The 24,707-nt window shown below is 43.6% G+C and overlaps 2 protein-coding genes across 3 annotated transcripts; both read left to right on the plus strand.

Annotated features, from left to right (window-relative positions):
* Window positions 1-23,404, plus strand: LOC146967100 (transmembrane protein 100-like). Of its 2 annotated transcripts, none has more exons than XM_085761110.1 (2): window positions 1-56; window positions 22,867-23,404. In XM_085761110.1, exon 2 carries the CDS (start codon window positions 22,922-22,924, stop codon window positions 23,396-23,398), a length of 477 nt encoding a protein of 158 aa, XP_085617236.1. In that variant the 5' UTR covers window positions 1-56; window positions 22,867-22,921; the 3' UTR covers window positions 23,399-23,404. The 2 variants fall into 2 exon arrangements, with proteins under 2 accessions (XP_085617236.1, XP_085617235.1); XM_085761109.1 differs by lacking the exon at window positions 1-56 and adding an exon at window positions 20,466-20,565.
* Window positions 7-4,854, plus strand: LOC146967101 (uncharacterized). The gene is made up of 8 exons (XM_085762137.1): window positions 7-56; window positions 704-812; window positions 1,127-1,274; window positions 2,005-2,092; window positions 2,867-2,958; window positions 3,235-3,393; window positions 3,494-3,585; window positions 4,778-4,854. Exons 1-8 carry the CDS (start codon window positions 9-11, stop codon window positions 4,852-4,854), a joined length of 813 nt encoding a protein of 270 aa, XP_085618263.1. The 5' UTR covers window positions 7-8.
* Window positions 23,405-24,707: the final 1,303 nt, after the last annotated feature.

Here is a 24,707-nt window from a genome sequence, read left to right on the forward strand (position 1 = left end):
TCTGAGTCATGGACGAGTCGGCGCTGGAAAGATTCTTTGATTCTTTTATTGCAAATGTGAGTAAAAAAAACAACAACTGACAACCAGACTGGACCTCACACCTGCTGCTGGGACTCAGTCAGTAATAACAATATATAATATATAAAAACACTCAGTAGACAACGTCTCCTCGTGGTCCTGGTCCTGGTTCTGGTTCTGGTCTGTAGAAGGCGTCACTAAACTGGTTCCATCAGAATTTGTTGCATAAACTTTGTATCGATCAAGAGAAAGAGTATTAAAGCAGAAGTAAGCGATATTTTTGTGTTAATCTAAGTCTTAAATAGTTGTATCTTCCGACAGCAATCACTTCTATAGAGTGTTTGGTCTGAAACACGGGTCTGTCAGTCACTCTGCTCTGCTCTGAGCCCAGGAGAAAACTTTCCTTGTATCCTACAACCTTTATCCAATGAGGAGAGAGAACGGCATAAAGGGGCAGTCCTCTCTGTGTGTGCAGCCAAGGGATGCGCCTGAATGTGGTGACGTAGGGACGAGGGCGGGGACTGCTAACTCCATCTGCTGACAGGAAGTTAGACAAAACCACCGGATCGCTGACTGATAGCTTTAAGTTTTTATCCATATTCATGACGTTTAATCGAAGGCTACTGTTTCCATGAGGTGTTTTTTAATTCGATATTCCTTAATGTGGATGGAAACATGGTCACAGGAGGAGGAGGAGGAGGAGGAGGAAGAGGAGGAGGAGGAAGAGGAGGTGTTCCTCAGGTTACTGCCTGATGAGCTGTTAACACAATGCAGGCCCAACCAGGACGACACAGGTAGGATACTACAACAACAACAACAACAACACTCAGAAACTCTGTCATCGTTTCATTTGACCTTTTCCTGTTTGTGAATAAACAGCAAAACAATATTTTTTACAATCATGAACCATAATAAAGATAAACTGGTTACTGATTATTACGACACATTTGTACATTTTTAAAGGCGCACGTCATTTGTCTTGTACTTTTTATTGCTGAGTTCATGCTAAATAAAGGAAATCAAGTCTAGATGTTCCGGTTGGTTTTTGAGAGTTGAGGAGAACGAACCTGGACGTCCTGCACATCTCACCGTCTTCGTCTTGTTCCAGCAGCTGTGAACTACAACTCCCAGAATTCCCCAGGACAAGCCGAGGCCCCGGATGCATCACCTCCTCTGGAGCCGGGGGGCTTCTCGGCCCGCCCCGCGTCCCCCCCGACGCCCGAGACTCCTGATGCAGCTTTGTTTCCACAGATACAGTAGGACACGACAAACTCACCCTTTAACAGCTGAGCTGGAGCTTTCAGTCGCACCTCACTGTCTTCATCATTAGAAAGTTTCCAAACAAATGTCTGACGACTTTCAAGACTTTTTGTCCACGTCGGCTGAAAAAATGAATTGGGGACGATAGTTGTGGAGCTTTTGATCGTATCACATGGTCTTCATCATCACCTGTTTTACTGCGACTGTTAAAGGGGAACTGTGCAAGTCCACTCACTTTTCCTCTGTTCTGGTTACGCTCCTCTCCTCTATGTGCATCTGTTTACAACAAAGCTGGCGATAAATCAGTAAATGGAGCGGTGGATAACGTTACATAACATATACGATGTTACGGCGTGTGTGTTTGTGTAGTCTTAACCGTCATGGACAAAAGATTACGGGTTACGGAGCGCGTTTGTGTCGCGGTGCAGAGACGCCCAGGTAGCCTACTACACTGATGTTGCAAGGTTGGCTTTCAGCCGTGAGACGCCAGGTGAAGACAGAGAGCCTCCGTTCTCACTAATAACAAGTCACAAGTCATGTAGTTAACGATCACAATTACTCTGGAGCTTTTTAATTAAGGAATTGAAAAATGTAGCATAGCCACGGGAGAAATCCTGCTTAGTTTCTCTTTAAACTCGGTCCGACCCAATCTGTGCTCCTGACTGTGTCGTGCTGCGTTCACTTGTCTCTGTAAAACTTTACATCCAGCGTGTCGTCCGTGTGCAGGAACGTCATCTCCTCAGTGAGACTGGGCTGTTGTCTGGACCTGGGCTTCATCGCTCAGAACAGCTGGAACGTGGAGTACAACCCGAAGGTACCGACACCACAACACCACACAACCACACAACCACAGAACTACAGGAACTCTCCTTCATCCATTTATCTCCAACAAACAGAAAAAAACAACAAAATGTCTGTGAAGGAGCTCTTTGGATGGGACAGATAGATGACAGTGGGAAAGAATCTCCCAGTAAAACCGTTCTTTACTCCCTAACGAAGGCTTGTGCGCCAACCGCGTAGGAGTTTTAAAGGTTCAACATGACCAAGCCATAGAAATAAAGGCTGTTTAACTGTTGAGACAGAGCCTTGGAGATTCTTTTCCACTATCAAATAGAAACATCTTCTGATTAAAAGAAAACAAACATAAGAGCAGGAGATAAAGTCTGAGAGTCCAACAAGTTCACCAGCTCCGGTCCGTCCTGTTGAGTTTTTGACTCGGTTATCTCAGTCAGCGTATGGACTAGACTTCACATTCACTTGGACTCAACTCTCGACTTCGTACCATTGTTTCCTTGCAGACACTGATTCTGAGGACCGATCCAATTCCAACAAATGCCAAAGAACCTTTATCCTTTATTATCTGGTCTCACATCGTCGTTACTGTTATCTCCAGATGAGGACCTGATCCAATTTGTTTAGAGTTTATCTAGACTAGGAGCTCGGTGGTCGAGTGTCGTTAGAACACGTCCTATGTTGATGCTGGTTTGATGCCCGACTGCGACGATCTTTACCGCATGTCATTCAAATGAAGGTATAAAAGTGAATTTACTTGGAGTAATTGACCTTCCAGCTTCCTGTTGTGTTTCAGTCCTTTCCAGGTCTCACCATGAGGATCCGTGAGCCGCGAGCGACGGCGGTGATCTTCACATCTGGAACTTTAATCTGCACGGGAGCGAAGAGGTCTGTCAGTCCGACACTGTTTCTTTCTGTCCCCGTTGACTTTAACCCTGAGCAACATTCCCAGACCTCTTCCCTGTTGCTCACCCTGAGGTTTCTCCTGGTTTTCCCTGTTAAAAGGGTTTTCTATGGAGTTTTTCCTCAGTCGATGTGAGGGTCTAAGGACAGAGGATGTTGTTATGATGCTGTGTGAAGCCATTTGAGACAAACTGTGTGTAAAAAATGGGCTATACAAATAAAATTGCCTTGCCTTGCCTTGCCCTCTGTGTGTTGGAGCAGTGAGGACCAGTCCAAGCTGGCCAGCAGGAGGTTCGTCCGCAAGCTGCAGAAGCTTGGCTTTCCCGTCTCCTTCCGGGGCTTCAAGATCCAGAACGTCGTGGCCAAATGCAGAATCTCCCCGATCGATTTGAATCAAATGGCGCCGCATCAGGGCTGCAGGTCAGCGGATACCTCCGTCCTCCGTCCTCCGTCTGGATGCATCTGGTCCCGCTGATGTTCAGGAGAAAGTTCTAACGTCTCAGTGTTTGTCTCTCCACAGCTACGAACCAGAGCTGTTCCCTGGCCTCTTCTACAAAGTGACGGCGAACGTCACCGCGAGCGTCTTCTCTACAGGGACGCTGGTGTTCACTGGTGAATAAGCTGCGATTGCGTCCACGCTTCCTGCTCTACTGATCAATACAGCAGCAGAAACATTTACTGTAACAGGCATCATTGAAGGGATACTTCACCCAAAATCATCAATTCACCAATCATCTACTCACCGTCATGGCAATGAAGGGTTTGGAGAACTTTCGGAGTTATCAAATACCTCCATACTGCTCGTAAGATGACGCAAGATGTGCGAGATTTGCTGCAAGATGTTGGTTGGTCGTTGTAAACCATTGGATGTTTAATGTAGACACGGAACAACATCCGGCGCAGCCACTGGGAGCTGCTGCTACAACAAGGCTACAAACAGAGATCACATTAATGTTTTCCCAACAACTTTTCCATGTTTGGGCTTCAGGACATTTGGGTCAGTACAGACGAGCAGTATGGAGGTATCTGGATGTTTCATAGTGTGTGTTTTGGACCAATCAGAAGTGAACTCTATCCACCGCCGTTATATGAAAACCCGTCGCCAGCCGGACCCCCCTAGAACTACAAAAGCGTTTTGATGACTCTGAAAATTCTCCAAACCCTTCCTTGGCATGACGGTGAGTAGATGATTGGTGAACTATCGAGTTTGGGTGACGTATCCCTTTAAAGAGGTTCCAGGGTTCTTCAATGTGTTGGTTGCACTGCAAAACCCCCAAATCTTTCCAAGAATATTTGTCTTATTTCTTGTCAAAATGTCTCATTTCTAGTCAAAACTAATCTCTTTCCACTTAAAATAAGACTCATCACCTAGAAATTAACTTGTTTTTAGATAATTTTCACTTGTTTCAAACTAATTTTCACTTAAAACAAGGAGAAAAATCTTCCAGTGAAAGCAGGTTTTTTGTGCTTGTAAAAACTTGCTCCACTGTCAGATTTTTCTACTTATTTCAAGTGAAAATCTGCTTGAAAGAAGTAAAAAGTGTCTAAAAACAAGCTACTTGAGTCTTATTTTAAGTATAATGAGATTGTTTCGACTAGAAATAAGACAAATGTTCTTGGTAAGAGTTTGAGTTTTTGCAGTGTGGTTCTTCAGATTCAGGTTTCAGGTCTTCTACGTAGGAGACTATTGATCTGTTTGAACTCTGGTCTCACTAAACTCAAACATAACCCCCTCTGCAGTAACTTTGTTCTGACATCACAGATATAAATGAAGTCAATATTAAAGTTTAGTGTTTTATCCCAGGAGCTAAATCAGAGGCTGAGATCTTCAGAGCGTTTGAAACCGTCCATCCCATCGTGAGCAGCTACACGAGGCCGTGAGGAGCCTCCATTCACTTTAAATCTAATCTCAGAGAAATAAACTGTGTTGACGCCGGCCAGGAGAGTCTGTGTCCGTGGTTTCCCTCCTCTGGAGCCTCAGACTTGGAGATAATAACCTGCACACACGAGGAAATTAGACGGATGAGTCCTTAACTGGTCTTAGTCTGGGTATCAGATGCTCCCGTCATGATTATTGACGGCTGACTTGAGTTTGATCAACTGGACGGTCTGTTCTCTGACTAAGTGGGTAAGTAGCTCAGTGAGTAAGGAAGTGGTCTTTGAGTTAATGAGTTTTGTTCGTGGATGTTTGTCACAGCGGCGTGTTCAGGTCAGAGGTTCAATCACCGTCACGTGACCTATTGGAGATTGACTGATATCGGATCTCTGGGTGTGCGTCAGGATCCAGGTGTTTCCAGGTGTGAATCAACAATCAATCAATCAATCAATCAATCAATCAATCAATCAATCAATCAATCAATCAATAAAATTTTATTTGTATAGCACTTTACAATAGCCAGACAGTGCCCAAAGTGATTTACATCAAAGCAATAAAATAATACATAAAAACAATACATAAAAACACAAGAAAGTGCTACTAGTGCTGCAGGGTGTTAAAGGCTCTAAAAGTGCATACAGTAGAATAAAAAAGTACACTTAAAGGATAATTTCCGTTTTTTACAACCTGGACCTTATTTCTAGCATAAAATACGATCATTTTACTCCCCCAGATAACTTTGGTGTCATTTAGCCCCAGTGGAGCGGCGCGTATATCCGTATAATGCGAGAGCACGGGGCAGCGCAATGCAGCCTCTAAATAACACATTATCCGCCACAAAACTCCTTTATTTCACCAATATTTAGTTCTGATAGGCTAGTGCTATTCCCCTCTGAGTCCGGGGTTAGCTGTTATCAACATCCGGGGTCTGTAGGTTGACCTACTGACCTCTGATCTTGATGATGTCATCTCTGAGCGCCGCCCGGCTCATTCTGATAATAATCATTCTGCTTCGGCATTCGGGTCCATTTTTATCTCAACCAGCCGGAGCTTTAGTGAGTCCAGGTTGAGGAGAGGAAGCCTGTGGAAGCTGAACTTCATCCAGCTGCTCATTTTGTTCTGACAAGTCAGAAACACAAAGAAACCAACCGTAGCATTAGCGGTAGCAAGTTAGCCACGCCGGGCAGCGGTCGGAGATGACATCATCCAGATAAGAGGTTAGTAGTCAACCTACAGGCGCAGGATGTTGATAACATGCCACCATATCGGAGGGGAATAGCACTAGTGTATCATAACAAAATATTGGCGAAATGAAGGAGTTTTTCGGCGGATAACGTGTTATTTAGAGGCTGCATTGCACTGCCCCATGTTCTCGCATTATACGGATATACGCGCCGCTCCACTGGGGCTAATTTTGTCAAAACAACTCCAAATGACACCAAAGTTATCTGGGTGAGTAAAATGATCTTATTTTATGCTAGAAATAAGGTCCAGGTTGTAAAAAAACGGACATTATCCTTTAAGAGCAGGACTTCCCTAGTCAGAGTTAAATGCTAATCTAAAAAAGTGTGTCTTTAGCTTCGATTTAAAAAGACTGAGGTCAGTAATGGCGTGAATGTCGGGGGCATAGGCGCCGATCCCGTGGGTGCTCCGGTGCTCGAGCACCCACTGGCAACGCTGAGCACCCACTGGCCAATCGGGATGGTCGATCAAAAAAAAATAAAAAATAAAAAAAATAAAAAGAGTGAATGATTGAAACTTGTGGTGAAACTGTATCTTTAAAATGAACTGCATTTACTTAAATCGTATTATCCAATTAAAATCATTGCAGCTCTGTGCGTGTACACGTTAGCGTAGTCACGTAACCAATCGGATGATCGGATTTGGCTGCGGCTAAACAAGAGGCCTTCACGTACACACACACAGAGCAAAATGTGAAGGTTGGCTGCGTATCGGCGGGTAAAAATGGACAAGTTTGTTATAAGAAAAGCGTCTACAACCACCAATGCCCCCAGCAGCGGCGGCGGCGGTAGCAGCAGCAGCAGCGGCGGAGGCGGCGGTAGCAGCAGCAGCGGCGGCGGTAGCAGCAGCAGCAGCGGCGGAGGCGGCGGTAGCAGCAGCAGCGGCGGCGGTAGCAGCAGCAGCAGCGGCGGAGGCGGCGGGGGCGTCGGTAGCAGCAGCAGCATCAGTGGCGGTGAAAGGGACAGCAGCAAGTGTCAGCAGGGACGAAAGTACCAGGCCAGCTGGAAAACAAAATTCCCGTGGATTACATATGACGCATTAAATAACAAAGTGTTCTGTGAAGTGTGCTCTGCTGCCGACAAAATGCATGCCCCGTTACCATGTACAGGAGGACATGATATGGATTCTTACAAGGCTTTTGTGAAAGATGGCTTTTGCAGCTGGGGCAAAGCAATAGAAAGATTTCGCTGCCACGAGAAGTCAAATGTCCATCGAGCTGCTGCTAGCATCACAAGTGCTGCTAATGCCGGAGTTAATGTTGCAAATGCTCTCTCTGCCGCCAAGCAAAAGCAAATGGCTGAAGCACGAACTGCGTTGTTAAGTATTTTTTCTTCTGTCCAATATTTGGCATGTCAAGGACTAGCCCTTAGGGGTCATGTGGACACAGAGTCAAACTTGAGACAGCTGCTCAACTTGCGTGCACAAGACATCCCAGAACTACAGTCCTGGCTCGCTCGTAATGAGTCTAAGTGGCTTTCTCATGACATTCTCAATGAAATGACTGAACTATTTGCACATGATGTCCTACGAACACTTAAAGAGGAGATAAAGCGTGCAGAGTTTTTCTCCATAATCATGGATGAGACCGCGGACATCACAGTTAAGGAACAGGTGTCTGTGTGCTTCCGTGTTGTTACTGAATGTCTGGAAATAGAGGAACTTTTCATAGGATTTTACCAGACAGCTAGCACAACAGGGGATGCACTTTTCAACCTGTTTAAGGATGTACTGCTGAGACTCTCCCTGCCTGTCAAAAACTGTAGAGGTCAGTGTTACGACGGCGCATCGAATATGTCAGGGATTCGAAATGGTCTGCAGGCACGCGTAAAAGAACTGGAGCCTCGAGCACTTTACGTCCACTGTATGGGACATGTGATGAACTTGGTGGTGCAGGATGTTGCCCATAACATTCCCGAGTGTCGGAACTTCATGTCACTCATTCGTGACCTCATAACGCTGATACGCAACTCCCCAAAACGACTGGCTTGGTTTCAGCATTTCCAAAGCGCAGACGGGCCGTCTCTGCGCCCTTTGTGCCCAACGCGTTGGACAGTAAAAGCTGCTTCGCTGCAGTCAATTTATTCAAATTACAGCGCACTACTGGAGTTTCTTGACAACCTGTCTTCAGAAGATAAAGGTGACGCAGGCGGCAAAGCAAATGGTTTACTTCAGCACCTGCAGAAGTTCAGTACATTTTTTTCACTGAAGCTGATGTTGATGTTTTTTCTGCGCGCAGAAACAGCCAATCGCGCACTGCAACACAGCCAGCTGCATTCACAGAAAGCTCTCCAACTCATTGAAATGCTCCGACAGGACATCAAGCATCTTCGTGAAAACGGATATGAAGATTTTTGGCAAAACACAACTGCAGCTGCTGATAGCCTTAACGTTGAAAACCCAGCCCTGCCAAGGCCAAGAAAAACCCCACGTCGACTGGATGACGGAGGCGCACCATCACACAGTTTCCAGTCACCAGAGGCCATGTACAGACAGCAGTTTTACCAGGTGATGGACACTGCAACTTCATCTTTGGATTGCAGGTTCAGTCAAGCTGCATTCAAACACATGTGCAGTATTGAGGATTTTGTGACGGGAAAAGGTGACTGTGGGAGCATCACAGAGTTTCATGGAGATGATCTGGATGAAGGCAGGCTGACACTTCACCGTGACATGTTCATTGACATAACCAAACAGAGGGGTGTTTGCATAAAAACATTTCGAGATGCTGTGGATTTCCTGAAAGGAGAGCATGGCGAGCCGCTGCGGACCCTGCTGCCAGAACTCACCAAACTGATCAGACTTGGACTCACTGTTCCCGTGACCTCTTGCACATCAGAGAGGTCATTCTCAGGCCTGCGGAGACTCAAAACGTATCTACGCGCCACGACGGGACAGGGAAGACTCAATCACCTTGCGGTGTTGAACTGTCACAAAAACATTACAAGGAGCCGCAATCTGGATGCTATAGCCGATGAGTTTATCACACGCACAGCTGCCAGGAGGAGCACGTTCCTCCTTAGGAAATAGACAATAGCAGACAGTGGTGAGTGACTGACTCAAAATGTTCTTTCCTTTCCTTAACAGTAAGCTGAAGATGAAGATGAAAAGTGTGTTTTGCGAATTAATGTAATGAACATAGCTTCATTGTTTCCTTGGTTGTACTGAAAAATACACACTGTGATATTGTAAATGTGCCGAGTGTAAATTAATAGGCTACTGTGTTTTTTGCTTAGGCTATGTGTTGCTATAGGTTACCTTTAATTATACGTGCAAGCGACATAATTAGTGTTACGTTGTGAAAAAAAAGTGTTACGTTGTGGCCAGTGTGCATAATACTGCTGCCTTCAGACTGTGTCGTATTTAGTTGTGGTTGGTGACTATCTATGCAATAAAAGTCAGTTTGAGACAATCATTACCTTGGTGGCATTCATTTAATTTTAGCACCAAAAATAATAATAATAATAATAATTGAGCACCCACGGGCAAAAACATAAATCGGCGCCTATGGTCGGGGGGCAGTCTGTTCCACAGCCTGGGAGCTGCAACAGCAAAAGAACGATCGCCCCACTGTTTGTATCTAGACCTTGGCACCTCTAGCAGAAGCTGGCCGGAAGAACGGAGAGCCCTGCCATGACCACGGACAGTTAAAATCTCTGACCGGTAGGAGGGACACACACAGCTGTCAGGCAGCAGCTGCAGTTCCCGTCAGCACCAGCAGGTGTCAGTGTGACAGCAGCTGAGACTGAGAGAGGTGAAGCTGAGTCTAAACACAACAAGAACTACAGTAAATTAAGATAAAACTCAGTAAATATTGTCCTGGTCAGTCAGATAGATTTTATTTCTTTTCTTTTTTTTCTCACAGATTCTTTTTTGTATTGATGTTTATGTCAGACAAATAAATACTTGTTACCTTGTTGCAGTTACATGGATAAGAGAAACATCTTTTGTGCATTTATCAGTATCTGCCCAGTCTTTTTTATTTCTTTACAAACAGCAACACAAACAACAAAAAATAAATGCAGTCCAGCAACAATGTACAAAGCAACACAAAACATAGATCCACAAAACAAAACACCCTAGGAAGTCTACATACTAAACCTGCATCTAATAAAATATAGATAGATGGTGACATCCTTACATATCCAGCAGTTGAGCTAGGAATGGCCCCCACACCTCAAATAGATTTTATTTCTAAACTCCAGTGTGTTGTTTCTACTTCACCTTCACCGAATCTGTTTGTTTTTTTTGCATCTGATTAAAATATCTTGTGCTGCTGTTGGTTAAATTAGTTTTCTCTGTCGGTGCTGGATTAACACCGATTAGTGACAACAAGTTCCTGTCTGAGGGGTTTGAATTAGTTTGATATTAGTATATCAAACTAGTCATGTGACTGGATTATATTAGATTATTATTGTAGTTTATTGGATTATATTATATTATATTAGATTATTATAGCTGATGCTCAACGCCTTGAATGAACCTGAACCCGCGGGGCCTCGGAGGGGTCGTGACCTCGTTGGTAGTCCGGTCCGGTCCGGCCTGACAGAGGAGTTCCTGGTGTTGAATATAAAACTAGTCCAGCTGTGGGACAGATGTTAGACGGCCGGGGAGAGAAGCAGCAGCAGCTCTGAAGTGGACGAGTCGACCAGCGACGGAGATGAACTCTTCCTCCTCCTCTGTTGACTTTAGTCTAAAACCTCAAATCCCCCGTGGGATTCACAACACAACACAACACAACACACACAGCAGCTTTTAGCCAGCTGCTGCTGCTCACACACACAGCAGGAAACATCTGGATGCTGCTCCACTGCTCCAACAGGTCAGTCTGGACCCGATGACAGAGCACAGACAGGTGATGAAGATGAAGATGATGAAGAGGATGGTGAAGCAGCTGATGGACCAGTCTCCTCCACTCTGGTATAAACACACAACCCTAATGGATCGTGTGTTTGTGTTGAAGCTGGACTCACATCGTCATCACCAACTCTTCTCCATATTCGGTGTAGCAGCTATAAATACTCCGTCATCCTCGGATTATTTCCACTGCTCTTAAATGTTCTTTCTCTCTGTCTTTTGTCATTGATGTTCTTGTTTTGCACATTGTTGTAAAGCACTTTGGTCAACATTTGTTGTTTTTAAAGGACAATTCCAGGCGAATTCAACTCGGGGGTGTATTTTCATATCATTTTAGGTCTAAAAGAATGAATCTGAAGATTTTCAGTTTAATTGCTCCTGTTTTGCGGTAGTTGTGTCTGTCCCCGCATCGCCACGGCAGCAATGAATGGGAGTGGATGTAAGTTCCGCTGTTTAGGCTGTTTCCAGCCCTCAAAGCCGCAATTTTTTTCCACAGACAGCATCAGATGGAGACTCGAACATGCACCGAGAAGTTTATTTACTTCAAGCAAGCCGACATGTTTGTAAAACTAGATCTAACTCAAAGTCTCCCGGAGTCTCGCGCGAGCCCGAAGTTGCAGTGCTGGTGTATTCAGGCGCAGTAGGAGCTACCACTTGTGTCATAAACACAGGAATATCAACTCTTTACTTGCTTCAAGTGTACATTTTTTTCCACAGACAGCGTCAGATGGCTACTCAAACATGCGCCGAGAAGTTTTTTTTACTTGAAGCAAGTAAAGAGTTGATATTCCTGTGTGTTTAATGTCTCCTGTGCAAAACAGGAGACATTAAACTGAAAATCTTCAGATTCATTCTTTTAGACCTAAAATGATAGGAAAATACAGCCCCGAGTTGAATTCGCCTGGAATTGTCCTTTAAATGTGCTCTATAAATTAAACTGACATGACTTGACTTGAGTTATGATCCATAAGAGCGTCATCGCTGCAGGAAAACCAATCAGCCAATCAGAAGCCGGTTATTGTGTCAATCACCAGGAGGAAGAAGCTAAAATGTCACATGTTTAATATTTTATATGACTCTGGATAAACAGGATGTGACGACGTAACTAGAACTAGAACTAGTCTGAGTGGCGGAAGGATACGTCTTTAAATCTGGAGTGATTAGTTAGTGAGGAACTAATGAGTAGTTACTGAGGAACTAATGCTGTGTCCATACAGGGGTGGACTGGGACAAAAATTTGGCCCTGGACTTTTTGGTCCAGACCGGCCCACTCTCTACGCGCGGATATTTTGCCAACTAGCACCGTTGATGTACATACAAACACACAAGCTCTTAATAACACCACTACTAAACAATATACAATATACAACAAAGTAGAGGAATAGTGTGGAATAAGTTAAGTTTGGACAATATTACATGCACATAATCAGTCTGCATGCAATCAGAACTTTGGCTAGTTGGCTAAAGTATGGAAAACAATAGTACAATGATCTGAAAAATGGACAAACACTAATTTTATCTTAGAAAGACAGTACAGCTCAACATAATGTATAGACAATGAAGCATGACAAGAAATACTTGTAATTTGTGTACTGCATCATGAGTAATATGTATGCAGAATGATGTTTTACTGTAACAGTAGTTAATCAGTGTTTTATTAATTTTAACTGTATAATGTTAAACTGTTGAAAGGACAATAAACCATAAACACTGACTGAAAAAAATATGGAGCATACATATTTGTTAAGTTGTTAGCTCAATGTCCTTCATGACCAAATTTGAGTGAGGGCACTTTAATAAAAGCAACTAATCAATTAGTCAGGATAGTATATGAATATAGTTATTGTTTTCCAATACTTTAACACACCACACCATCAGATTTATTAGCTATAGCTATTTATTATGTCAAGTAAAGTTCATAGCAACCGTTCTGGACCATTTACAGTATTTTAATGAATGTTTATCCACACCATTCTGGAAAGCACATACCTGCTTAACACGGTTATCTCTACCTCCTTCACATGGTGGAGAGTCTTCCTCAACACTTATTTTTTCAGCCTCCTCCTGCACTATAAGGGCAGTGGTAACGGCCTCACTCTCTTCAGACTCACGTGAAGGACCTGCTGCTGAAGCTGCAGCATCGGTGCTTCTAGCCCTGGCCAGGCCGGGCGGCCGCTGATCTGCGTAATTGTTGTACTTTTAGCAGTCTGTGCTGCTAGAGCTTTTCTTTTTCTGTTACTTTCCTCTATTTTTCCGCGCCGCCTTTGCGTTTTTTTTTTTACTTTTCTTTTCCGTTTTCGTGCGCTGGTGTGTTGTTTCTCTCTCTCTCTCTCGCTCTCTCTCTCATCATGACTCCTCATCATTAAAAGTGATTGGACGAGGGGGGGTCTAGAACATGCGTGGGGTGGGACTCCTGGGCCTCTGTAGCCTCTCATAGGGCCATTGGGCCAGGTAGACAAGACACTAGGCCAATCGTCACCTCTCTGCTGTGTCTGCAGCTGAGCACTGTGGGCCGAGCCGATGCATGTCTCTCTCCCTGAGCCGGGAGAGTTACAACAGGCAAGGCGAGGCATGGCGGAAAAAAAAGTTAAATAAATAAATAAAAAACGGCCGTCTATCGGCCCATTAGTGACCGGCCCACCGGGAAAACTCCCGGTACTCCCTATGGCCAATCCACCCCTGTGTCCATAACAACTCAGAGGTCGGGATTCCCAACTCGGAAATTTCCGACTTGGGACCTACCAACATCATTGCGTTCACGCTGCAGGAACTCGGAAGAGAAAAAACCATGGATACCTGAAGGAAGTTTGTCGTATTGTGGCTCATCGCTGAATACGAAAAATAAATGCAGCAGTAAATGATGTTTATTTTGGAGGCAAATGAAGAGGAGAGGAGACACCGCAGACAAATGCACCTAATGTTACAGCCTTGATAACAGTTAAACCTTATTTCCGTCACATACGAGGAAACACAATTTCACACCATACAACAATCACAGCTTAATATAAACGTATTTCATATAGGCTACTGCAATAATACACAATAATATGCATTAAAACCTCAACAAATAACTTTTTAAATTCTAACCATTTAAGACGAGGGCCGCCATGTTTTGATGTTGTCGTGACATCAAGTCGGAAAGTCGGGGCTCTGATATGATACCAGAGTTTCCCACCTGTAATTTCCGAGTTCGACGCCGTTCAATTCATTTTTTTACAACTCGGAGCTCGTTTTTTCCCGACTTTCAAGTTGTCTTGAACGCAGCATAAGGTACACAAAATTAGAGTAGTTACTGAGGAACTAATGAGGAACTAAATGTTGGATAAACTCAGTCAGACGGAGTTGTGGCTCTGCGGCCGCCGAGGCTCATGGGAACTGTAGTCCTGACTCCTCAGAGCGATCTGGATGGACGACAGCCGGTTTCCCCAGCGACCTGTGACCTCTGGACTGGGAGCTCTTCCTGTCGACCCCCCGGGGACGTGAGGTGAGGTAATCCTCAGTGAAAACACTGAATTATGGGAAAACTTCCTCCTCCCTTCCCCTCGTCCAAACCTGGAGCTCCCTCGTTCTGGAGTCTTTCTCTTCCTTCCTCTCCTCGTTCATCCTGTCTTCTTTCTTCTGCTCGGAAGCTTCTGATGTTCATTTATCTGCAGATGGTCTGGATTTTATATTTTTAATTTGTGTGTTTGTTTTTAGTTAATTTCTTTTCAGTATTTAGAATATAGAATCTATATTATTTATCATCATGTTGTTAACATTTGCTTCCCCAATCCAACTGGTATTATCATCACTTTGGCACTTTGCCTTTAAAGAATTGATGCATGTTTGTTGTTTTCTGTTGTTGCTTAGTTTAGAATAAATGGGTAACACTTTACAATAAGGGTCCCTTAATTAACATTATTTAGTACATTATTAAGCATTAATTAAGTGTTTACAGATATATTAACAATCATTATTATGTATTACTTATAGAATTAGGAAACACATTAATTAAATAGCCTATTGGTAAGCAGTTAATTAATGTTTACTACTCAAAGTTAGTAAATAAATTATTAAGTAATAATAAAAGTTGAATAATGTAATTAGTTATCATTATGTATGCATTACTCAGCATTAATTAACACATTAGTTCATATATTAATTCTTAATAATGTACTAACTAAAATTAATTAAGGGACCCTTGTTGTAAAGTGTTACCGAATATCAGTGTGTCTTAACATTTCTTCTTGTTATTATTATTTCCAGTCAGATGAATGTTGTTGTCGTTTCACCGTAATGATCTTGTATTATTGTATGTGACAAATGAACTCCTTTGAAGTCTTGACATTTAAACATGACTCAGTCTGAATCATGATGAAGACTAAACACAGATGATGTTTTGTCCCGTGGTGCAGCACCTGTGACCTTCCTCCTCTGTGTTTGATGTGTCGTCCTGTCACTCCGTCTCTCTTTAATAACATCCTCAGCTTCCTCTGCTCCAATAAAACCAGACCATCATCACACCGACACACACACATCCTGGTTTCCTCCTCTCCTCGGTCTCGTGCTTTAGTCTTTCTACCTGCATGGTGTTTTCATCTGAACAGTAAAAACCACCAGAGCCTCTTCCTCTTCCTCCTCCTCCTTGTATCCCTCCACCACTCGACCAGATCCAGCTACCTCACTGCAAAAACTCAAAATCTTTCCAAGAATATCTGTCTTATTTCTTGTCCAAATGTCTCAATTTTAGTCTAAACTAATCTCTTTCCACTTGAAATAAGACTCATCACCTAAAAATGAACTTGTTTTTAGATCATTTTCACTTGTTTCAAACTAATTTTCAATTGAAATTAATAGAAAAATCTGCCAGTGACGCAAGTTTTTGTGCTTGTGATAAGAAAGAAAAACTTGCTCCACTATCAGATTTTTCTACTTATTTCAATTGAAAAAAAGTAAAAAGTGTCTAAAAACAAGCTGCTTTTTAATGTGATGAGTCTTATTTTATGTAGAACGAGATTTATTTTGACTAGAAATAAGACAAATATTCTTGGTAAGATTTTGAATTTTTGCAGTGTTCCTGTTTGTCATCGTCAATATGAAGCGTCTGTGTCAGATTACGTCATCGTGTGTTTGTGAGGTCACAACACATCGACCTTCTTTCATGTCCCTGATCGGCTCTGAGAAACAAAAACATGTTTATTCTCCTCAGGTTTAATTTTAGTAACAACATAATAAAGGTTTCTGCAGCTCCGCCCCTCAGGAAGCGGCTTCAGCTCCGTGTTTCACCATCACCAGTGGAAACTCAGGTTTTCCTCCTGGCCGTCGGGTCGGGGCGGCGGCCGCTGCTCTCGGCTGCTTTTATCAGCAGGTTTTTTTTTAGGTAACGGGGCCGTGTGAAGATACAAACATGCTCAGTCAACTCTTCTGCTGCCAAAGCAAACCGGCCGCGCTGCAGCAGCACACCTGGACCGGAGCGCTCGGCACCACGGCGACCATCTGCTGCTCACAGGAAGTTAGTGGGGGGGTTCGGGGGGGGGGGGTTATGTCTCCAGAGAGAAGAATCCAAAGCAAATAACTCAGCTCGTCCCTTCACCCAGAGATGATCCGGGAAGGAAGCGATTTAGCTCCGAATCCTCCGAGCAACGGACCAGGAAGGAAGATCATTCACTCTCTGGTTGGCTTCATTACACTTCTCATCGTCGGCTGATTACTAAAACACACACACACACACACACACACAGACACACACACACATGGATCCTCCTCTGGGGAAATAACATGAAGTGAAGTGAAGTGAGCGAACACACACACGGAGCGCCGCTGGGAAATCAGAGCAGACTGACGACTCAAGTGGCTCCTGGAAGCAGATGAATGTGGATCAGAGCGGATGTGTTCACACTCTGGGTCACACACCGTCCACTTCAAAGGGCCCGACCGGGGGCCACACAGCCACACACACACACACACACACACACACACACACAACCAGAGGATCATATGCAAAAAGCAAAGTCTGCTGCTCAGGGTTTTAGAATGAGGCCAGATGTTTGCAGCTGCAGGATTCACATCAACACCACTAAACTCATCTGTGGCTTCAGACTGGAGGCAAAGACAAACGACTTCAGGAGAGTTTTGTGTCGTTTTTACCCTATTCTCCTACTATTCATTCATTTATTAGTTTGTTTTAACAGGGACGGTGCTGCACGGCTCTCAGACCAGCTGAACTTCATCTCCGGTCCCTGGGCTGGAAACAGAAGGCAAGACAAGACAAACACAAAACAGCATCTTCAACAACAAGATTTCACAAGATTAAACAACTAGATCACTCTGTCTGGTCTCATCCTCCTGTTTGTTTCAGCTTTTTGTTTCTTTGTTCCTTCTGTTTTTTTGTGTGTTAATTGATGTTGTGTGTTTTAGCGTTGATAGCACATTACATATTACACAGGCATTTGTCACATTTTAACTTTCATACACGTTGTAATTGCTATACTATTCTTCAGTGCAGTTTTGATGCTGTTTGCACATGAAATTAGTAGTTGCTTTTTAAAAATACATATATATAAGATGTTGCATATTATGTGATGACTGTGAATGTATAAAAACATTGCGTGTTTTTATGGAAATGAGCTCCGTGCTAATTCTAGTGCACCCATCTTTTGTTTTTATTCCGTTTTAAAAGTCCATATTACACAGGCACTTGTCACATTTTACTTGCTATACTATTCTTCAGTGCAGTTTTGATGCTATTTGCACATGAAATTAGTAGTTTCCTTTTAAAATACATATATATAAGATGTTGTACATCATGTGATAACTGTGGAAATGAGCTCTGTGCTAAATCTGGTGCACCCATATTTTGTTTTTACTTCTTTCTAAAAGTGCACATTGTCCCTAAATCAAATTAAAATGAACTTTACTTGATTTTTTCTTTCCGTTTTCATCTGAATCTTTTATGTTAGGTAATGTTGTGATGTTTCTGCGGCGGTGAAGGTGAAGCAGCAGCTGGTCTACAGGTGTCTACTGACCCCGGGTCTCACAGCTGCTGCATCTCCTCCACTCGGGGGAAACTGATCCTGGACCAGTGGACCAGTGGACCACCGTGGGAGGAGCTGGGAGCCTCGGAGGGTCAGGACAATAAACAGCTGATTCCTCCCAGATGGTGAGAGTCTGCAGGTCTGGAGCTGCAGGGAGGATTCTGGGAGACAGGAAATGTGACCTGAGCACAACCAGCTTCAGATGTAGAAGCTTCACTTTTATGACGACGAACAACTGGAGGGAAAGTGAAGGTTCAACCTGCTCATCTCCACTCTGCATCCAGAATAAAAACCTGAGGCAACGAGTTCAGAGCAACACAACGTTATAGTGTAGTTAGAGTTACACTAATGAAGGATGATGTAATGATGATAATAATGAGGGAGGATTAACCTCTGCAGGGTTTGGGCTGCACGGAAACACTCATGTTACATAACAAACAACCAGACTCTTAGTTAACAGAGGTTTTATCATCATTTCTATGACACACACACACACATGAACACACACAAATGAACACGGTGTAAACGAGGCTCGACGGGTGAAGTGACTCTGATTAATGATTAATGACGATATAAAACAGAGGAGCCAGAAACTACAAGTCAAACTGATCTGGATCAGAACTTCTCCAGATGTTCAGCTCCTCCTGAGACCGGGAGGAGTCGTCCACATCCGTTAAGACTTTAGACTTTATATTATTCACTTATTTCTCTCTGAGTTTTCTGTTCAGTTTTAACAGATAACGAGATGAATCGATCTGAGAAACTGAACCTGGGACAGTTTTCTTCGTTTCTGTCTTTGAGATGTTGGTGAAGAAAATGTAAAGATGCTGGAGTGCACTGCAAAAACTCAAAATCTTACCAAGAATATTTGTCTTATTTCTAGTCAAAACAATCTAATTCTGCTTAGAATAAGACTCATCATATAAAAAGCAGCTTGTTTTTAGACACTTTTTACTTCTTTCAAGCAGATTTTCACTTGAAATAAGTAGAAAAATCTGATAGTGGAGCAAGTTTTTCTTTCTTATTACAAGCACAAAAAACTTGCTTTAACTGGCAGATTTTTCTACTTATTTCAAGTGAAAATTAGTTTGAAACAAGTGAAAATGATCTAAAAACAAGTTCATTTTTAGGTGATGAGTCTTAGTTTAAGTGAAAAGAGATTAGTTTTGACTAGAAATGAGACATTTTGACAAGAAATAAGACAAATATTCTTGGAAAGTTATGAGTTTTTGCAGTGTGGAAGAAGAACAAAGAGGAAAAAGATACAAAATAAAACAATCAGCATGAAACAGATCAAAGAGTCGATACTGATCAGGATTAATTGATTGTTTCTACACTAACACAACTTTATAAACGTGCACAGACGCTCAAACAAAACGTTTCACTGAACCTCTGGCTGTTCCTCGTCGACAGTGATGAGACGGATGACAACACAGCTGTAAAAAAACAAAAAAGGTCACGATGAATCTCTGTTTCTGAGCTTTGTAGAAGAGTGACAGGTGAATAAAGACGGATCACAGAGTCGTGTTGTAGTCAAGACCAAACCAATGAGAGACCATTTCTAAGACCATCTCTGTGTCCAGTCCCAGTCGTCATAACAACCACGTGTCTTGATATTTACATTATTCCTCCTCAGCTACAAAGATAAAAGATGATTTGATGTAAAATCTAAACCATATTTAATGTAAAAACAAAGTTTGTATTGAACAGAAGAACACAGCACAGAACCTGCTGAAGTCTCCTCCCACTGTTGTCATGGAGACACCAAGTTGTTACCATGGTTACACAAGCATCTATACTACTTTAGTACAACTCCTATTTGAATTATCTGTTTAAAGCAGAAGTAAGTGATATGTTTGTGTTAATCTAAGTCTTAAATAGTTGTATCTTAGAGTGTTTGGTTACGAGTGGCCGTTATAGTGACTTTCACAGGTAAAACAGGTCGGAGAAACACGAGTGGGTTGCCTGGAACGCTACAAAGTCGTAAGTCGTGACTTGAAGCTGTAATTTACGGTTTCAAAAGCCTGTCTGGAACGCAGCATTAGCCAAAACCACCGGATCGCTTACTTCTGCTTTAACTTATTGAATTACATCACAGAAACCAAAGAGAGACAGAGACACAGAGACGATTTGTGGTTAAAACAAAGAAAAGAAAAGATGTGAGTAGGTACAGCTGTGGTCTGGACTGGTCTGGAGAGGAAACATCCAGAGTGTGAGACGAGACCGAGACCTTGAGGATGTGGACTCAGGACCGGTCTGAGGACTATAACACTATCAAAGAGGCAGAAAGAGAAAGAGAAAGCGTTGTTGTCTCTGCTGTGGTCCGGGTGGAGGAGCATCGCTGCTCCATCAGACAGACCAGACCAGACCGGACTGGACTGGGGACCATGAAGCTGAAGGCAGGAAAGAGTTAAAACTTTTCCTGTTGGTCCAGTAGGAGGAGGTCTGGAGAGAGGGGGGAGCGTTTTCTATTGATAGACCATATTCCCCCTTTTATTCCTGCAGTCGGGACGATGCAGCGCTCCGAGCCGGGAGGACACGGGACCTGTGGAGCCATGACCGAGACTCTCTGAGTGGACGTCTGTCCTCCACCGTCCTCCAACTACAGTAGGTGATGGGGTGTGTGTGTGTGTGTGTGTGTGTGTGTCCTCGCTGCAGCTGCATCTCCACAACTTATCAACCTGCAGATCCGTGTGTGTGTGTGTGTGTGTGTTCTGCAGTCTTTTCTCTCTCAGCTGATCTGCAGAAACTTTCATTTAGCTGCTTCCTGCTCATCTACTAGACACATTAAGAATATATATATTGGTATTTCCTTTGGTATTCTATCAGGTTCAATTAATCAATTAATCAAGCAAACAGCTCTTGAGTTTTAGGCAAGGCATCTTTATTTATATAGCGCATTTCATTAAGGCAACTTAAGGCAAGAGAAGCATAAAACAGAATAAAAACAAAACACTAAAAACAGAGTTAAAAGCAAGATCAAACAAAAGTAAAATTAAAGAAGACTAAACTATAAATAGTAAAAGATAAAATTAGAGACAACTCAACACTGAGAATATAAAACAATATAATTTGCATTGAAGCCGTTTAAATGAGATTATTCTGTGTAATTATAACTTTAACAGCATGTTGTTAATTATATTTTTGTAGATTTATTTACTCCTGACTGCAGGACTTTGTGCTGCTGAGACGTTTTCTGTCAATAATCAACATGTCAGTTCCTCCTCCACTGAACTAAAAACCTTAAATGAAATGTGTTTGAGTGGAGACAGCAACAGGATGAGAGCAGCGGTCGGTAACGGTCAGACAGCCGCTCATCATTAATGGCCGTGTGGTGGTAAATAGGTCAGAGTGTTTTTCATGTGTCTGATATTTAAGGTGACTCTGCAGATTAACGGCTCGGGGAGGATTAAAGCCACAGAGACGTTTTAAAGCTTTTTAAGGGACGACGCTGAGTTTTAATGAGTCACGACTTTAAACTTCACATCGCTGCATTAAAATAAAACAACCACAACAACACAGAATCACAGAATCACAGTCTGTACAGGCTCAGAGGACGTTATTCTAAAAGCTTTTAATGTGGATAAAACATTTTAATCTATCTATATCATATTAGTGCAGAATCTACAGTGAGATCAAACACATTATTATTATAATTATAATAATAACTGAAACTCAGAACAGAGATGAAGCTCCGACTTCTCTTCAACTCATCATCAAAGAACAAACTCTGAAGCTCCGTTTGATTTACTGCACCTCATTAAAGCTGGCTGCTTAAGGTGGACTGATCTCCAGGCTGCTTAAGGTGGACTGATCTCCAGGCTGCTTAAGGTGGACTGATCTCCAGGCTGCTTAAGGTGGACTGTTGAACACCGACCGTCGACTTTTATTCAGTCCAGATTTTTACCTCATTAAATAAATGTCTCGTCTTAATGAAACTCTTCCTCCATCTGCTTCACATCACAGTTTGATCACCAGCAGCTCAACAACAGACCGACAACACTCCCACTTCCTCTTTTTTTTATTCTACACACACACACACACACACACACTCGGCTGGAAAATGTCCATGTTCTTCTCCTGCAGCGTTTCACAGCCTCCTCATTTTCTACATTAAAGGTTTAATTAGCTCTGTGAGTTCTGTGTTCAGTTAATTAGTTTGTTTGTAAACATCATAAAACACAGCAAAGCATTCTGGGAGTCTTTTCTCTCTGTGTGCTCGCCGCTGTTGACTCCACACAAACACTAATTAACTAATTAACTAATTAAAGCAGAAGTAAGTGATATATTTGTGTTAATCTAAGTCTTAAATAGTTCTATCTTCCGACAGCAATCACTTACATAGAGTGTTTGGTCTGAAACACGGGTCTGTCAGTCACTCTGCTCTGCTCTGAGCCCAGGAGAAAACTTTCCTTGTATCCTTCAACCTTTATCCAATGAGGAGAGAGAACGGCATAAAGGGGCAGTCCTCTCTGTGTGTGCAGCCAAGGGATGCGCCTGAATGTGGTGACGTAGGGACGAGGACCAATAGATCCATGACGAGGGCGGGGGCTGATAACTCCATCTGCTGACAAGACGTTATGGTGCGTTCAAGGCAACCCGTAACTGGTGTTTTTCCGACCTGTGAAGTCGTACCAGTTCGATCTGGTACGAGTTCACGGGTCAGAAGTTACGAGTGGCCGTTATAGTGACTTTCACAGGTAAAACAGGTCGGAGAAACACGAGTGGGTTGCCTGGAACGCTACAAAGTCGTAAGTCGTGACTTGAAGCTGTAACTTACGGTTTCAAAAGCCTGCCTGGAACGCAGCATTAGCCAAAACCACCGGATCGCTTACTTCTGTTTTAACTCTCGTGGATTAACTCTTCCCCTCCCTCCCTCTCTCTCTCTCTCTCTGTGTGTGTCTTCAGCGAGCTGCGCTGTGATTGGCCGGCTGACTGACTGCTGACATCATCAGTACCAAAGATGGCTCACCTGTTCCTCGCCAGTAAGATCGCGATGCCCGACGACCTGCACGGGAAACCTGGTCCCCGGATCCCCCGGAGCGCCATGAAGGCACCGCCGGCGTCCTCGACGATCTCCGCGGAGAAGCTGAGGAAGGAGCACAGCGTCGTCGTCGTGACAACCACACACATCCCACACATCAACGAGGTGCAGCTGACGGCGGCTACCGGCGGCGCGGAGGCGTCGTGCTACCGCTGCACGGTGCCGTTCGGCGTGGTGGTGCTGACGGCCGGCGTGGTGGTGACGGCGGTGGCGTACACCTTCAACTCCCACGGCTCCACGGTGTCGGTGCTCGGCCTGGTGCTGCTGTCTGCTGGACTGGCGCTGCTCGCCGCCAGCGCCGCCTGCTGGAGGGCCCGCCGCCACCGCCGCAAGACGGACAAGCGGCGGGAGAGCCAGACGGCGCTCATGGCCAGTCAGGGATACAACGTGACATAAGCCCCGCCCCCCCCACGCTGCTGACGGACGGCCGGCGTTATGCCGAGAAGTAGCTTCGTAAACCAGCCGCTCCCGGGAATGCATTTCATTTCATTTCTCAGACTGCAAAAACTCAAAATCTTACCAAGAATATTTGTCTCATTTCAAGTCAAAAATGTCATTTCTAGTCAAAATAAATCTCATTATACATAAAATAAGACTCATCACATAAAAAGCAGCTTGTTTTTAGACACTTTTTACTTCTTTCAAGCAGATTTTCACTTGAAATAAGTAGAAAAATCTGATAGTGGAGCAAGTGTAGTGGAGTTTTTCTCTCTTATTACAAGCACAAAAAACCTGCTTTCACTGGCAGATTTTTCTACTTATTTCAAGTGAAAATTTGTTTGAAACAAGTGAAAATTATCTAAAAACAAGTACATTTTTAGGTGATGAGTCTTAGTTTAAGCGGAAAGAGTTTAGTTTTGACTAGAAATGAGACATTTTGACAAGAAATAAGACAAATATTCTTGGAAAGATTTTGAGTTTTTGCAGTGGGAGAGTCTGGCCTCATTCATGGTCTGAAACCCTCAGAAGGCCGAGCCAATCAGCGTCGCCGCTCAGATTTCTGTGATTGACACAGCACGTTGGCCAATCAGGGACCGACGTCACTACACTGCGTGACTCTCACCCATAGACTGTATAAAGAATGGTCGTAGCACCGTGACGTCAGCCATTGGTTTGGGGGAGTCTGTTTTGTGCCGCTACTACGGGGGTTTGAACTGCGCCATCTTGGATTCTACTTGCCATATTTGGAGAGGTGCGAACGTTAGCCGGCCGAGAACCCGCCCACTGGCCTCGTAGCAGTGGTCTCCAGACCTGTCACTCAACGTTTCCGTGCCCTAATTGGCCAGAATTTTAAACCTAATAACAGTAAAACGGTAGAGTCACCCCCCTCATAGTGTGTGCGGGGGTAGAAACTATCGGTTGAGACCAAATAAATTAAATGTACCAGGCTGTAAATATGTTTTTTTAAGCTGTAAAATTGGCTATTTTAACATGGGGCTCAATTGGAGTTGATCCCTTCTGGAGCCAGCCCCCAGAGGAAGAAGAGGGGATTGCAGTTTTTTGAACGCGGAAGTGAGCTTCACTTCTCAGATCAACAACTGCCCCCTTGCTCTTACCACAACGAACATGGCGGAGTTATCTAGCAGTAGCAGCCTAAAAACAGCAACAAGGGAAGTTCTTACTGAAACACCATCCAATCCATTACAGCAGTTAGACAAGAGCAAGAGTCGGCGCTTGTTGAGTTCCTTGAAGGAAAAGACGTTTC

The sequence above is a fragment of the Trachurus japonicus genome, chromosome 19, assembly GCF_045865225.1.
Source record: "Trachurus japonicus isolate A0001 chromosome 19, Traja_1.0".
NCBI classification, from domain to species: Eukaryota; Metazoa; Chordata; class Actinopteri; order Carangiformes; family Carangidae; genus Trachurus; species Trachurus japonicus.

Bases quoted from the DNA above. Each gene is read 5' to 3' on its own strand.
- LOC146967101 (XM_085762137.1), top strand. From the start codon at position 9: ATGGACGAGTCGGCGCTGGAAAGATTCTTTGATTCTTTTATTGCAAAT. The intron at 813-1,126 runs GTAGGATACTAC...GTCTTGTTCCAG, and splicing joins GCCCAACCAGGACGACACAG to CAGCTGTGAACTACAACTCC. The intron at 3,586-4,777 runs GTGAATAAGCTG...GTTTTATCCCAG, and splicing joins AGGGACGCTGGTGTTCACTG to GAGCTAAATCAGAGGCTGAG.
- LOC146967100 (XM_085761110.1), top strand. From the start codon at position 22,922: ATGGCTCACCTGTTCCTCGCCAGTAAGATCGCGATGCCCGACGACCTG.